This window comes from Panthera onca, chromosome B2, assembly GCF_046562875.1.
Source record: "Panthera onca isolate mPanOnc1 chromosome B2, mPanOnc1 haplotype 2, whole genome shotgun sequence".
Taxonomy (NCBI): Eukaryota; Metazoa; Chordata; class Mammalia; order Carnivora; family Felidae; genus Panthera; species Panthera onca.
This window is the reverse complement of record NC_138343.1, coordinates 45,102,471-45,120,080: the sequence shown is the minus strand read 5'-3', so window position 1 is coordinate 45,120,080 and position 17,610 is coordinate 45,102,471. Positions and strand designations below refer to the sequence as shown.

At 35.7% G+C, this 17,610-nt stretch overlaps 1 protein-coding gene across 1 annotated transcript in view; it reads right to left on the bottom strand.

The window, feature by feature from the left end:
* Positions 1–5,424: 5,424 nt before the first annotated feature.
* The window catches only part of CD2AP (CD2 associated protein), a 141,241-nt gene continuing 129,055 nt past the window's right edge, over positions 5,425–17,610 (bottom strand). Inside the window, exons 16-18 of the mRNA XM_060615687.3 lie at positions 17,024–17,205; positions 12,836–12,899; positions 5,425–8,463 (exon numbers count right to left, since the gene is read on the bottom strand). Coding sequence (XP_060471670.1) covers positions 8,422–8,463; positions 12,836–12,899; positions 17,024–17,205 — 288 coding nt within the window. The 3' untranslated portion in view covers positions 5,425–8,421. The remainder of the gene's footprint in view (positions 8,464–12,835; positions 12,900–17,023; positions 17,206–17,610) is intronic.

Sequence of the window (17,610 nt, the reverse complement as noted above, 5' to 3'; positions counted from 1 at the left end):
TTAGTAATGTAAGCTATAGAGGATTTGTTGCCTTTGAATGACAAATTTTGTCTTTTCTCCTACCATCAGCAGGAGCAAGGGCTTTTTAGATCAAGATGAAATCAATAAGCACAAAGCATTTTTGCACTACATGTACATTGACACATGCCAGAAGGTAAACACACCTTATTTTATTTCATTCTTCATTTCCTTCCCTCCCAACATGGGGCAGGTGACATTCTTGGTGAGGTTAAGGAAATGGCTTTCTACAACATAATACTTTTGTGTCCCACGTTGTTTTTGTCACACTCCGGAACCTTTATCACTGTTAAGCATCATAGATAACCTCTAGTTTTGTCACTTGCTCAAAATGACCGTCTAAGCCTTGGACCTTTGTTTCCCGCCTGATATTTGTGGAAGCTTTCTTCTCCTGGAAGCACACTGCCGATGGCTGGCTGTTCTTCTACTGGTTAGTGGAAGGGGCTACGTGATGTTCTCTCAGCTCTGCCCTCCTGCACCCTCCTGACCATGTCCTTTCTGCGGTGCTATTGTTCTCTGCTTCTGTGACCCTGTAGTCACGTCAGCACCATGAAATGGACATTTTCATTCTTTTTTGGAGAGAGAAGTCATTTTAGGCTTAGAATTTGAGCTGAAAATAGATTTGCATTTTCAGGCACAGTCACGGCACCACGGAGCCTCCATCGACCACCTGCTCCGGGCTGTCGTGCCAGACTCCAACTTTATGGCAATTATACTAGGCCTCCGGGGTCTTCACGAAGCCCACAGCACATGCTCACGATTTTGTGAGCTTGTTACAGAAGTGACCATGGAGATTTGTTCCTTTGGCCTGGTGGGTACGGGTACACATTGCAGGACCAAATGGAGATACGGGAGCAGCTCCCAAGAAGCAGGGGCTGACAGTGACAAATCACATGTGTGAGAAAGGCTGAAGACCCCCTATAGCAACCTGGGACCTGGAGCCTTCATGGTACCAACATCCAACAGGAACGACAAACAAGAGAAAGAGGTTTTGTTGCTGCTGTTGTGATAGGGTCGTTCTCGCAGGCGAAAAACAAATACAAAGCACTCAGAGCCCCCTTCCTCTCCCTTCTTGGAGTCTATGAGGCTGTTTTAGCAGTAATTTCTTTTTTAAGTCTCCTAAGAGATCAGGGAAGAGACGAGATTTGAGTGATTGGCCATGTTCACACAGCTACTAATTTTTAAAGCCCGTTTCAAAGCCCGATCTCTCAAGATTCCAAGGCCTCAGGTCCTTTCACTCCATCTTGTGGAACCCAGCAGAAGTGGCTAGGCCAAGAAAGTGTGGTGCTGGGCCCCACTTCTACATGAATTCAGTGGGCTGGAGCCCAAGGATTTCATTTGCAGCTTCTACAAGCCTGAGTGGTTTACTCAAGACACAAAAGAAGCTGAGCTTTATTAGGCTGCCATCTAGTGGGCATCTCTTTATGAAAGCTAAGTAGGATTTTTTCCTTCCCCACGTCTGCTGAAAAGCCATGAAAATCACTGAAGTTTGCAAAGATGTACACTAAGAAACCAAGAATCTTCCCTATAATCTTATGTGTTACCGTGTCACACAGAGAAATCTAAACGGACTATGGGATCATAGTCTGATTGAAAAATTTGATACTCAAAGGATTACAAAGAATGAACTAAAAATAGAAGAATTTCTCAATTCAGGCTCCTTCCTTCCTATACATTATCTATGTAGGGCTAGCACACCGTCAAGAGCACAGGCTTCGAAACCTGTCTGAGTTTACCTCCATCCCTTGTTAACTGAGCACCCTTGGCCAAGTTGCTTAACCTCTCAAGCCTGTTTCCTCATTTGTGAAGGATAATAGTACCTATCACATAAAATTGTTGAGATAGATAGGTAAAGATGTCACTTGCAACAGTGCTTGGAACATGGTAAGCACAACACAAACATTAGCTATTAGTATTTGACATGATGCCTATTTTTATAGTAAAGATAAGTTTGCTATTACCCTTAGGGTGTTAAATGGACCACCAAAAGCCAAGTACAAAATGTGTTAAAAGCATTTCAAGAGCCCAGTGCGGACAAGCCTTGGAAGCATGGCTATTTTATATCAATTGGCATGATAGTGGTTAGTCCTGAGAAGCTATTTCAACTTGAATCCTTGAATAGTCAAAGACAGAAAAGGCAGGAGGAGAGGGGAAAGACATGGGGAGAGAAAAGAGGCCACATCCTCTTTGTCATTCATTTATCGATTCATCCACTAAACACTTAGTGATGAAGTACCAGAGGCCAGGGACAACACCAGGTAATTTTAGGTCAGCAGTACTTAAAGTGTGGTCCAGGAGGTCAGAACTTTCAAAATAATACTAAAATGCTAGTTGCTTTTTTCGCTGTTGACATCTGCACTGATGGTATGAATGCTATCGTGGGTAGAACTGTTGCTGTTTCCGTGAATCAAGGCAGTGGTATCTAACGGCCATATTCTCTGCAGCCACACTCCCAGTAAATGCTCGGCCCTGCCCTGCCTGTCAGCATGATCCTTGCCCTTTTCACTCACTTCATACAATGCATGAAGATAGATACATTACCTGATACCGAATCTTTCCAAGTGAGATTGGTCATGGTGATCAGGCTTAAAGTTATGTTGGATTAATAAAATGAATTGAGGAATTTTCCATTTTCTAAAGCTGTAATTTAAAGCAGTTAAAACAGCTATGATTTCACTTTGGCTTTGCTGCCTTTCTTAGTGGTAGAGCTTTAATTACATATCCTATTTATTTATGGTATGATTAGCCAGTTAAAAATATTGATTTCTTTTTGGGTCAATATTCATTATCCTAAAGTTCCAGAACAACAAAAATGGGTCTTGGTGTTCTCCAACTTACTCCATTTTCTCCCTGGGACACCGGGATTTCTACTTGCATGATCAAGCCTGTGTTTTAGGACCATTTGTTTTACACATTTGAATATAGCACATGCATCTAAAAAGGCACTTGTGTGTGGTGTGTCTGATTACTCACCTTTGAATGGCGTCAGGGACTTGCTGACTAGCACCAGGAGGAGCGCAAGGGAGAGAACCACAACGTTAATTCGGTCTGTTACGTAAAACACCCTCTCATCAGGGCTGTTTTCTTTCCTAAGAGCACGTCTCCCTCCCCCTGGTTTTCAGCCTTCAAATTAATAGTTGTAGTTAGTTGGCTTCTTTCCGCTGCCATTCTGCTGTATCGGATTTGGGCCTAAGATAATCAGATAAACATTTCAGAGGAATCTGCGTCGGACACAAGGTCTGTGGAGGCTTATGTATGTCAGATTTCACGCTGTTCCTCCTCCTTTTTCAAATCTCAAACCATTTGGGAGGTTTTTTGTTTTTGTTTTCTAATGTTTATTTTTATTGTTTGGGAGAGACAGAGACAGAGACAGCAAGTTGGGGAGGGGGACACAGAATCCAAAGCAGGCTCCAGGCTCTGAGCTGTCAGCACAGAGCCCCATGTGGGGCTGGAACTCTTGAACTGCAAGATCATGACCTGAGCCAAAGTCAGCTGCTTAAGTCCCAGGCACCCCTGGGAGGTAATTTATTATAAATTGTGATGGTTTCCTTATTGGAGAGTGACTTTTTATTTTACATCTCTTTTTTAATCTATTAAATCTAATTTTCAACCTACTTGTTTTCAGTTTCAAGGGAGATGAATAAAAATGTCATTACTCTGTCATATATTGTATTTGCATTCTGTTCAGTTAATGTTTGAGGAATATTACTAAAAACACATTATATACCATGAAATGTTAAAAAGTGATTTCCTTATTGAAGACTTAAGTTACTCAGTACACTTAAAAAATGAGTTTTACTTTTAATGACTTTATTCACACATCTTTTTTAGGAACTGAAATGTGGCTAATAAAAACCACTTGTAATTCGATAGGAAAGAATACCACCCAATAGTTGCAAAATGAAAACCACAACACCTTCTGTGATAGAAAAGATTATTGGCTCTATACAAAAAATATTGATACCTATTTCTAAATTTATTTTCCTATATACAACAAGCATATTCACAATAAAGGTGTTAGTCACAAAAGAAAAGGAATAGTGGTTAGGATTCAAAAACAAATTTTAACATCAAGGCCCAGTCTACTCTCTAAATCTTAATTGGTAAGTAATAACACCAAATAGATCCATTTCAGTTAAACTAAACTGCTCTCTGCATTTATTTCCTAGAATAAGACTAAATGTGCAATTGTGTCTTCATATAAAACCATATGCACAGGCATCGGATTGTCCAACACCTTCAATGTCCCTTCAAATACAAAAATTCTATTATCCAAAAAATTAAAAAAAAATAAAATTCTGTAATCCAAAACTTCATCATCCTGTGCTTGTAAAGCTTAATTTATACCCAGTGTTTATAAAGGCCAGTAAGAAACATGTAGTTTTCAAACTAAAATTTTAACTGAAATGACTTGCCACAGTTTTTTTCTATAGGACTTCATCGTGGTGTCTTATTCCTTTTCGAGGATTCAAATCTTCCAGCGGATTCTAAAAAGCTAGAGTCATGTGCGTGGTGTATTTTCAGCAAGAGGACATCGGCCTTGATGTCTTCAGGACTCTTCTTTTTTTATTTTTACCAGGACTTCCAGTTATGAGTTCAGAAGACCAAAAACATTTATGAGCAAATTTATGCTTAAGGAATCCAGCAGTGGATGGATAGCTGGGACTAGAATGCTTTAAAATCCTTCTGGATTGTTTCTTTCTCTTTATGGTCTATTAAGATTTCTTCTTTCAAATCAGCTTTTTCCAGATAACAGACTTAACTAAGAGAGCAGTGCTTGTTGTTTCAAAAAAAAGAAAAAAAAAAAAAAATCCGAATTTTAAAAATCTGTCTATGAGTCAGTAATTCAATTTGGGCAAAGTACTCTCCCTTGGGTCAATCACCTCCCTGGTGGTCAGGAAGGCAGAATCTGTAGGATGGGAGCAGTTTCATTTCAATATAATGCAAATGTAAGGAGTTATCTTTCCCCAAGAAAAAGGGATGCTGGACTCCAAAACAGCAGAGGATGGGTAAGTACTATGCCTCCTTTCTTTTAATCTTAGCTGTCTAATTTTCATCATACATATCACTGTTAAATGCTGTTGAGGAGAGTACAATACAAGCTTCCACTTTTTTTTTTTTTAAATCTACTCAATGCCAAGTATTCTCTAACATACTTTAGATAAATCATTTCAAATTTTCCCAATTAACCTGTGAGGTAGAAATTACTATCTCACAGTTTCAGGGGAAAAACAGAACCACAAAGATTCAGTAAAAGTCAAATAGGTCCAGAACTTCTAAGGCTTCCATTTTACCATTTGCATGGTTTCTTGTATTGGAAAGCTCAACCTAATAGAATTTCCATCATATTGTGCAATAAACATATGCTGATGTTAATGAAAAATAACCAATAAAGACCGACACAACTGGCAATACTATTCTTTATTGTCTTTCTCTTTGAGGGAGTAGCATGCTTTTTTACAGCACCTGTAAACAAGTCAGTGAAGTATACTATTTTGAGTTTCCCCACATATATATTATTTTTATTTTTTTGGAATGTTAGAATACCACAACACCAACTGCATTACATTATAGTTACTGAAGGCAAGTCAGGCTAAAACAAGGGTAAAATTTTATGGCTAAAAATATTCATAGCAGCAACTTTTAAAAGATGATTTTATTAAATCAAGTCATTGCACTTGGTCATTTTATTGCTACAGCAAAACAAGGCCATTAAATTTTTAACGCTTCTCATTTCTGATTTTAACTGATTGTCTCATTCTGTTCATACATTTCAAGTTTAAATGCAAGCATAAAACATTTACCAACAAATCAAGAGAGCACTTGGGTTTTTTTTTTTTTTTCTGTGATCACAGTAAGAAGCATAAAAAAGAGAACCCTCTGTTCGATGAGGCCCGTTCTCTCTTCCTATCTTCAGACTTAAATTTTGTGAAGAGGTAACAGCTTTATAGTAAGACCAAACCACTAAAGTTTAGTGGTCACACACAAGCACACACACACACACAATACTCCTAATATTGAAATACAAGTAGGAAAATTAGTAGTATTATGCGCTTCAAATAGCAAACCTGAAAAATACATTCACTAATAATTTGGCAATGACAGACTCCATGCTGTTTATCTCTAGTCTGTCATTTATACTCACTCAGGAAAAACAATGATGTATTGCCAAATAAAGGCTATTATCATTACATACCATTTTGTGATATGAACTTTATGAATAAAAATACTAAAATCCCCATAACAAGAGCGAACACTGGTAAATTGCTAGACTGAAGTAATCATTTTTTCCCTTTGAGTTTGGCTTTCTTTTCTTTACTATTTGGTCAATGGCAATAAAATAGAGACACAATAATTTTCTAAAAGAGACACAGTATTTTAATTTTCTATTCTGACTGAGGAGTATACAAAGCAAATACTCTAAATGTATTTCGGCATTCATGACCATCTTCATTTTACGCACTAGTGAGAAAATGACCAAGAAAAGCTTTAAGGGTGACCTGAAATCTACTGGAAACTTCCTTCAGCCCATTATTAGGGTGAGGAGGGGTCACTTAATAGATTTTCCAGTCAGAAAGCTGGAGAATGATTTCTAGGATACAATGTTTTTATTTCTACCTAAGGACTTTCATTAAAAGAAAATAAAATCTAATTTTTTAGCAAGAAGGAAATCATTCATTTGACAAGTCATTTAAAGACATTAGAACAGGAGTAAACAATTTTGTTCAGTAGTGACCGCATCAGAAAAGCCCAAGGACTTCAAAGAGTTAAAATGTACATACTCAATGAACAATCAATGCACAATCAGGTTTCCCCAAAAGCACTAATGTAAGTTGTGAATTTAACATTAAGTAATTACTGGAATTTCTATTATTTTCTACTTCAGTTTTCTTTCATGAGACAACATGGCAAAATTTCATTTAACACAAGATTTCAGTATATAAAATTAAAACTTAAAGGGAAAATCTTGGTTTGGTGGTTTAAAATAACACAAAATGGAAGCATGATAGGTGGTATTCAAAATCTCAAAGTGTTTGTTGTGTAATAAAGCTGAAAATCAATTTGTTTTGCAAATGAAAAGTCAATTTTTCTATTTTTAATATGAACCCACATATTTAAGACCTATTACCTACAGACGTAACATTTTAAAACATTCAGCTGTTCATAAGTGACTCTGAAGAAACTACCAATTCATCCATCTTGCATTCAAAATGCATTTTGAATATGGTCAACTACATTTGGTTTTAAATAAGCTGTACTGCTACAGCTTAATATAATAATAATATATTAACACTCTTTATAAAGTTGGTACCTTTATAAATGACAGCCTAAACTATCTCCACCAGTTAGTTTGGTCTTTTAGGTAAATTACACATTGTAAAACCTGAGCATTTACATGATGACAATTTGTCAAAGTATGAAACCTCACACTGAAGTTCTGAATGTTCTTAGTTTTGTTCTCCTTGTGTTATCAGTATTAAAAATCAGAGGGAGGAGCATGAAGAAGTAAATCACAAGATCATGAAATGAGTAATATCTGAGCCTGTAAAATAAGCAGGAAAGTACAGCAGTAAGGCTGGTGTTTGCATATTATATGTGCTGTAGTTTCTAGGCACAAGTTAAGGGTTAAATTGACATTTTTAGTTCCTTAGACCTGATGATTTTTTAAAATATAGCTCATATTTTCCCAAATATAGTTAACAATCCAATACATTTTAACTAAATTCCTTTTATGAATCCTATAGTGCAAGCAATATAAAATATTCTAAAAGTTGAAATTATTTTGATTATTTCATTAGTTATTACTATATGCATGGGTGAGTAATCTGGTTTATAGCTAGGAAACTCCTATTTCATCACCCAGAGTATAAACAGCACTGCAAACAAACAGGCACAACAGTGTATCCTGGGTAAGAAGCTAAAAGTAAAAAAAATATATATACAAAGTTTATATCCCTTACATATTATGGGAAAAGTAGTGGCTATAGTTACTATAAAGCTAATTTGTCCCTCTCAAATAGTATATTTTACAGATTATTTGTAAAGATATCCCCATATTTATAGTATAGATCTCTTTAAAAATAATACTACAAGTTTCAATAAAAAAACGATTGTGAACTTTCCTTTTTATACAGATTCAGTAGTATTTTCAAGCAAACTAAAAAAAAAAAAAAAAGTTTGCAATTCCAGCACATAAGAATTAAGGCCTCTTTTTTTTCATATTGGCAAAACAAAATATATATAAAAAAAATCCACCCTCTCCCTACTTTTCTACAGATTATAGTTCAAATACTCATATTTATCAGGATATCAGCATTTGTTATTTTTAAGTAACAAGTCAGGTGAAGTTCATAGTGTTGCTTCTGAATCCCTGGAACATTAAGAACATGGGCCCATGCCATTTCAAGAAGACAGGACTGCTTTTTTCAGCTTCTCTATTTCCACCTAAAATACAAAATGTTAAGTTGATAATAGATAACATATCTTTAGTAAATTTTACTGTATTCTGTCATTAAGATCCAATCATACTTTCAAGCCTCCAGATTTTGATTTCCATTCTAAGATCCAATTCCTAATGGTGTAATCAGTATAGAACAAGTTTAATAGAAGGTCACATCACAGTGCAAGTTCCTAAATGGCAGGAAACACCAAAAAGTAACTACAGTTGTTTCAGCCAGAACAATGTTAAGTAACGTGAGTCTCTGAAAGAACTGTAAGAAAATTAACCCTCCAAAGAACAAGAGAATCCTTGAAACCAAATTAAGAAATGTACAAGTACCTGTAATTAAACAAAGGGGGGCCATATAGAACTACAAAAATAATAATAATAAAGGACCAATTTAGTTCTATGTTTATCACTTACTACCTATGTGATATTGGTAAATCACTAACCTCACTTGGTCTCAATTTCCTTATCTATAAACAGTACGTTCTAGATTAAATTATTATTTAAAACACAGGAATATACCTAAGATTCAGTCAATGTGTTGGAAATATTTTCACCTATAGGCAGAAGGCATCCTTCACTTAACTGAAATTCACAATTTAAGAAACTTAAGAGAATTAGGAAAATTCATTACATGTTCACAACTGAGAACAGAATTATTTAATTCTGACACATAACAGCTAACAGAGTTGAGCACAAGATTCAATACCATGCCAACAGCTCCACACTAGCAAGTGGTATGGAACTTGTATAGATAGGGTCTCAGACTCTGACACCTACAATTTTCTAATCCTCCCAATTACATAAGGTGCTGATGATCTCTGACCTTTCACTGCATGCAAGAATATTTAGGCCTTACCTTCTCTTGATAGCATTATCCCTGTCCACAACATTGCATACAAATAACACATTCTATGGCTAACCTCTGACAAATACTTTATTATTAAATGATAAACATTTTGTCACGGTCAAAATGTATGATTTCCATATGTTCACAATCTCCTAAGGGATTCTAACTACTCAAGAATGGTTTGTTAGTTCGTTCCAGGCTCTGAACTGTCAGCACAGAACCTGACGCAGGGCTCGAACTCATGAACCGTGAGATCAAGACCTGAGCCAAAGTCGGATGCTTAACTGACTGAGCCACCCAGACGCCCCTCAAGCAGGTATTTTTATTGCTAGAGTTTCTCTTCTAGCACTTATGTTCCTTGTTCACCTTTAGTTTTTTTATCATCCCTCAGGATAATTTAATACCATATGTTAACTTCAGAGTTCAAAGTACTACTTTTAATCTTTGGGAAATATAATTTCTCCTCTAAAGGTATGATCTTAAAACTCTAATGTCTTATTAAGTGTGCTTTTATAAATACAAGAGTCAAACTTTCCCCATTAGGAAAAAAAAAAAAATTATAACACAAATCAGTGTGAGGCTAAGTAACAGCTGATTTTGCTTAAAAATCGAATCAAATGAAAGTCTTCAAAAAAGAAATATTTCATTGGACTCTTTTCATGATTTTTATGACAAATTAAATCATATATACAAATTTAACACTCTATTAGTTTCCTCTTGCTTACCTTGTTACCTTATTTTCATGTATGTATGCAGGAAATATTTGTGTATGTAGGAAATACATATGTGTATGTAGGAAAGATGAGGAATAAAAATCAAGAAACTTTTTTTTAAATGTGTTATTTTGCGAGAAAGAAAAAGTGCGGGGAGTGGGGGGGTGGATGGGCAGAGAGAAAAGGAGACAGAGAACCCTAAGCAGGCTCCATGATCAGTGCAGAGCTCGATGTGAGGGCTCAAATCGCACAACCGTGAGATCATGACCTGAGCTGAAATCAAGAGTCAGACGTTTAACCAACTGAGCCACCCAGGTGCCTCAAGAAACTTATTATTATTTTTGAATTTCTACTATGTTACACACTGGCAATTACTGGGAATTTAAGACATTTTTAATATGTATTCTTTAATTTGAAAAAATTTATTAGCTATCTAATATGCGTAAAGCACTGTGCTCAGAGCTATGGACAAAGATGAAACAGAGATCTCCCTGGAACAGTCTTACAGTCTACAAGATGGGCAAAATAAGTCCTTAATGTCACAGTGATAAGATGCAAAATTATTACTTATTTATCCTTTTCAAAACTAAAGAACATGAATGTGGAAAAAGACAAAATTACTTTGAATCAGAGGATGACTGGTACTAACTAATGAAGGTGATTGTTGTTGGGGAGCTTTGAGAATCTGTAGAACTTATGCATGAGAAGATGACATAAAAGGAAAATCCAAGAAAATACAATAAGAGCAAAAATTCAGACAAATTAACTGTGAGGGGCAACTGAGATCAATCAGCAAACAAGAAAAGAAAGATAAACTAGGACCAGGATATAAAAGACCTCATATGCTAAGTTGAGAAGTCTGAATTTCATTCACCAAGTAACAGAAAGTTCTTCAAAGTACTGAGCAAGAAAGATTAATCTGAGATAAGAATGAGAGAAACTTAAACAGCTAAAGAGAAGATAAAGAGCAAGGGAAAAAGGCAAACACTAGAAACAAAGAGATAAAGGTGAGGGAGTCAAGCTAGCAGGCCTGAATGGGAATGGCTTTAGAATGGAAGTACCATGTCTCAAGACTTGAAAGTCAATGAAACCATCAACAGAAACAGAAAATCAGAAGATGATGAGTGTCAAAGGGGACATGAGAGTTCTAAGTTCACCCTGGAACATCCAGGGAGACTAGCAGCTGTAAACAGGACAGAAGGTGGGAAAAGATGAATTAGATTCAGAAGGGAGAGGCACAGAGCTAATCACGATAGATACTCTGTGGGCACAGGTAGGAAAAGAGAGCAGATACAGAAAGGAGGGCCGGGGCAGTTCTGAAGGAACATTTTACCTTGGTTGTTTCTGCTTTGCAATAAATGAACTTCAAACGAAAAGTGAAAACTACAGTAGATCAAGAGGGCAGCTGGACCTGAAAGGGGGCTTTTGCTTTTTCGGAAAAGGGGAAAAATAGAATATTTTCATAGGAAAAGGGAAAGTGCCAATAAAATGGGTATGTCCAATATAAGAGTAAAAATGCAGTTTGGTAATCTGCCAAATACCTTCACATGTATTAACAACTAAAGCTAAAAGGAGGTTAAACAGTATAACTCAAGTTCAAACAGTATAACTTAATCCCTAAAAGCAAAGTTTCCGAAGTCTGGCTGTTTCTTTTAAAGATTTCAGGGGGCGCCTGGGTGGCGCAGTCGGTTGGGCGTCCGACTTCAGCCAGGTCACGATCTCGCGGTCCGTGAGTTCGAGCCCCGCGTCGGGCTCTGGGCTGAGGGCTCGGAGCCTGGAGCCTGTTCCCGATTCTGTGTCTCCCTCTCTCTCTGCCCCTCCCCCGTTCATGCTCTATCTCTCTCTGTCCCAAAAATAAATAAAAAACGTTGAAAAATTTTAAAGATTTCAGCTCCACTGCTGACTTAAATCACTCTAAACCCTAGCTTCCTCATCCTTAAAACGAGAACAATAATCCTTACAAGTTGATATGTGTGTCCATTAATAATGTACAGAAGGTGCCAACCTGACTCATAGTTTAGACCTGAAAGTCACAACTGTAAGTCAGAAGAGGAGCTCAAGTTTTTCTTAGCAAGTCCCATGTTCTGTTTCACAAACAAGAGAAACAGGTAAAAACAGGGAAGCGTATGAAATACTTAAATACAGAATGGGAAGAGCCTTTGAAAAAAGGCAGAATAGGCTTTCTTTGAAATATGCAGAAAAGAAGTATACAAATGAAGACCAAAGTCAGTGAGGATGGAAAAAAAGTTAAGATAAAATAAATGAAATTGTCGGTCATCAGCACAGAGTGAAGATGTTAACATGATGGTTATGAAGTGAACTCTCAGTGAAGAAATCAAAGTCAACAAATCTAGAGCCATCCCATTATCACCCCTACCCCCCTCCACCCTTGCCTCCAGGCAAAAAATAAAAATGGAAACATTTAAAAAGAAAGAAAAGAAAGGGGAAAAAAAAGGTAACTGTGTAAAAAAGAGAGAAATAGCTCAAGAAAGCAATGTTGAGTTCAAAAGATCTAGAACTACACACTTACGAGGCAAGAATCATGTTTGTTTTATTTAAGAATATATATACCTTATGCCTCATGCACTGCCTAAGAGAGTTAGTGCTCAAAAGTATTTGCTGAATGAATGAACGGAATGTGACAGGGAGTCAACAAGAGATTAATTAAATGGCTATCAAGCAGCAGGGAGTGTCCAACTTAAGATAGCATAATTTGTAGTGAAATCAATCACCTAGCTGGGATGGTGATTTATGCTGACTAGTTTATTTATGCTGACTACTATCTCAATGTTAGGAGAAATGAATTACCTCTAGATTACTTCTCATTGCCTTCTCTTCTTCCAAATCCTTTCGTAGTTTTTCCAGTTCTTTCCTAAAAACAATTTATTATTGTTAAGTCTTTCATTTAAGCAATATATTTGACTAACAGGATCTGTTACCTGACAGACCAAAACATGGGGGAAACTTTTTTAAAGAAAATAGCCATACTGATTGAGAAAAACTTCAAATTCTCTGGTTGGAATGGTTCAACCCAACACTTAAAAGCTCAGCAATACCATGGCAAACCTATCTGCAATAAAGCAATTTTTTTAAGTGAATACAGAGCAGCTCATGATAAAATAAAGAAATAATAACTGGCCTTTAGAAGCAGCTTTCCATATTCAGTTATCATGCATTTCCCAGGCTGGACAAAACCCAAGTGATTTGGTAATGTCAAAACATGTCACAGTACAAGGCAAATGATTTAACACGATTACCTGTACATTTCTCTTTCTGTATTTTTTCAAATGAAACATTACATTAAAATTACCAAACCAATAAAAAAACATTAGCCAACAATCCTTCCTCCTTAACTCATGTTTTCATTTTTCTGTGTTTCCTTCTTTTTCTATAGTCATTTTCCCTCCACAGCTGTAAGTATATACTCCATATTGTGTCTTTTCACAAAGTATTTAAAAATACTTCCGTGCTGCTAAAATTATCATATTTCTGATAACTATTGCTTGACACTCAAATATCCAAGTTTTTTTGTTTGGTTACTTGGGTTTTGGGGAGATGGAAAGAATAGGAATTTTATTTAACATCATTAATATACCAGATATATCAAATTTCTAAATCAAAAAGTATGGACAAGGACAGACATTTTCAGCCCCTTGAAAATGATCTTCAAGAGTATTATAGAAATATGAGCTTGAGAAACACATGAAAATGCTAAGGAAGAAAGAATATATAAGAAAGGAAGTTTTCAATTACATAGTTTTGAACTAGTTTCTTCTGTGGTTTTAATGATTATAAAACTATATTGAGAGTTTCTACTGTTTCAGCTGACTATAATTTTTTAAATATTTAACTCAAATTTATCTACAGTTTATTTTGGTATATGATAGAAAATGTGCTAAAATATTAACTTTGTATTTCAAAATGTTATCACTAAATTAAATAATGCTTCCTTTTTCTAATTATTCTATTATTCTGAGTTTATTATACATTTAATTTATACCTAAATGAAGATCTATTCCTAAAATATTTATCCTGCTCTGTTTATCTATATTTGTAATAGCATTACATCATTCTATTTGCTCTTTGATCTGATAATTTAGTACCACTCTCACATTTTTATTGTTCTTTTTAAAAACACATTTATAATATAAAATTTTTATGTAACATTGTTTCCTTTTTACAGGAACAGATCAAACTATGTATCTTGTTCTGTAACTTTTCAACTAAAGAAAGAAATTACTAATATATTTGTCAATCTTTCCATGTCAATATCATTTAAATTTTTTAAATGATTTGTTCCAAACATTTTAGATTTTAATACTGAATGCATAAAGACTCTGGATGTATTTGTAAGCTATAAAGATATAATCATAAAACAAAAACCCTGGAACTCCAAGTCAGCTTAAGAAATAAGTTATTATTACCAGTACCTCTGATACTCAGTGTCCCTCAAATCTATTTCCCCCTCTCCTTCATAGGAAAAGTTTTAGAGTATTTATTATTTCTTTTCTTTCTAATTTTACCACATATATGAATATATCTTGAAACAACACACTTACTGTTTGATTTCAAACTTTACGTAAATACTGTAGCATGTCGCTCTCTGACTTGCCTTCTCCACCCTCAATCTTTTTCAGATTAATTACATGTTGACATATGTAGTCGTAATCCATTTATTTTTTATTGCTGTACACTGTATAGTATTTTGTTGTATCAACATACCAGTATGTATTTATCCATTATCCTGTGATGCCTGTATTTTTCAGATTAAAAAATCTGCTATCCATTTCATTTTCCCAGAGGAAACAAGACTTTGAAAACATTTGGCCTTTGGAAAGACTTCTAAAATATCTGATATATATGTTTTAAAATATATATAAATCATAAAGATTTTATTCATCCAATAGCTAATTTAAGAACACGTACAGGCAAGGGCACCTGGGTGGCTCAGTCAGTTAAGCATCTCCCAGTGTCTCTGTGCTGACAGCTCAGAGCTTCCAACATGTTTCGGATTCTGTGTCTCCCTCCCTCCCTCCCTCCCTCCCTCCCCCTCTCTCTCTCTCTCAAAAATAAACGAACATTAAAAAAACCCTACAGGCAATTTGTAAACATAATTATTAGTTCATTAAAAATAGCATACTTGGTATCAAAAATGTAAATGCCAAAATCAACAAATTAGGAGAGTTCTCTAACTCATACATGGGTGGTATTCAATAAATACTTACTAGATGAATGAACTTACGATTTATACTGTGTATATTGTGGAATCTGTGAAAAAAATCTGCAGGACTCAGATAAACTGAAGGATTCAAGAAAAGGCCCATCATGTGTCAAATTATAAACACACTCTCTCTAATATATACACACATAAGTACGTTTATTTAAGTAGTCATTCAAGGTAAGTTTTTTTGTTTCTACCTAAAGAGACATTTATAAAAGTGCTCTGCAACTATAAATACGTCATACTGTTAATCTCAATATTGTTTTTAATAAACAACCCAATGCAAATGAGAATTGAGGGAGAAATGATAAATTCAGCTCAGAGGTAACATGGTTTCTGGCAATGACTTTTTTTAATGTTTATTTTATTTTTGAGAGAGAGAGAAAGAAAGGGTGCCATCGCGCGTGCACGCGCGCGCGCGCGCACACACACACACACACACACACACGAGCAGGAGAGGGGCGGAGTGGGGGCAGACAGAGGATCTGAAGCAGCCTCCGTGCTGGGAGCAGACAGCCCAATGCAGGGGGACTTGAACTCACAAACCAAGAGATCATGACCTGAGCCGAAGTCAGACACTCAACTTAATGAGCCACCCAGGCGCCCCTCTGGCAATGACTTTTATTCCAGATTTCGGATTCCATCAAATACTTTTAGAGGCTACAAGGGAAGCTGAGACAGGGGAAGAGAACCTGAGCCCTCAGCCTCAGTTCAGTTAGATCAGCTGATCTCTGATTCGTTTTACCTACTGGTCCTTTGCAGAATTATGTTTAAAATGTTAACAAGTTTTAAAATTCAAATAATAATGGTTATAGAAAATATCTCTAAACCAACAGAAAATGGATTTGAGTTGTAGCTCTGCCTTTTAAGAACTGTGTAATCTTGGGGCGCCTGGGTGGCTCAGTCGGTTAAGCGGCCGACTTCGGCTCGGGTCATGATCTCGCGGTCCATGAGTTCAAGCCCCATGTCGGGCTCTGTGCTGACAGCCCAGAGCCTGGAGCCTGTTTCAGATTCTGTGTCTCCCTCTCTCTGACCCTCCCCTGTTCATGCTCTGTCTCTCCCTGTCTCAAAAATAAATAAAACGTTAAAAAAAAAAATTAAGAACTGTGTAATATTAGGTAAAGAGCTTTATCTCTCTGAACCTTTCTCTCTTTAGTTAAAAGAAGAGAGGGGGGCTATCAGAGGTGACCTTTTACATTTATTCTGGCTCTAGACAGTCCCTAACTTTCACTTAGGATCTCATCATACGCCATTACCAAAAGTTTCAGAGTTAAGAGAACAGCCTTAGAAATCACCTAAACACAACCCATTGGTTTTATTTAAATACCAATCTCAACCCTAGCAGAGACAGTGATCCAGTTCCTCTGAAAAGTAAATCTACATATAGATACACTCCAGATCTAAAATACAATTGGTGTTGGGATGAGCATTGGGTGTTGTATGGAAACCAATTTGACAATAAATTTTATATTTAAAAATAAAAAATAAAAAAAAATAAAATAGGACTTTTCCTAATATTTTTGAGACTAATTAACTCCTTTGTTTGACCAGAAAATTTGTACCCTTAAATTATACCTACATATTATACCTTTTCTATAATCAAGCTACAAGAACAAATTTTCAAATTCAAGATTTTTGCAGAGTACTATTAATGAAAATTTCACTGAAAATATACTTGCTTATACCAGAAATTTGGCAGATTACATCTCTGCTTGACATGAAAGAATTCTTTACATACTTGTAAGTAGTATTGAAAGAAAACAAGGACTACTTACCCATGATCCTTTTTCAGCGCTTCTACAATGCACAGCAATTCAATAATCTGAGCTCTAAGTTCATCCAAGGGATTTTGTTTCCCATCATCTGATTCTACTTTAGCTTTGATTTCCAATGGAGTTAAAAAAGCAGCTGTATTTGGTTTAGAAGCACTTGAAGGTGTTGAAGGGTACACAGATGGCTGAAAACATAATAGCAAATGTTAATTTATTGTATTTATACTTATAAAACTTTCATAAAAATTTTTATAGCAAGGAGATAATTAAAATAATACTTCAAGATAAATGATAAACTTGAAAATTCAAAAATCAGTTTGATAATATTCACAACTGGTAAAACCACCAAACCACCAAAGAATAAACCTGCAATCACTAGGGGTTTATGTGAGAAATGTCAAGGGCTTTATCAATAAAAAGAACAAAAAAGTGGAAAAGAAAAGAAAAATCTATTAGATTTATCTTACGAATGGTTTTCCCAGTGGTGCATCTAGAGACAAGAATATATCAGCATTTTTAAGGTGCTGTGGGGTTTTTTTTTAATGTTTATTTACTTTGAGAGAGCAAGAGAATGTGCATACACACACGAA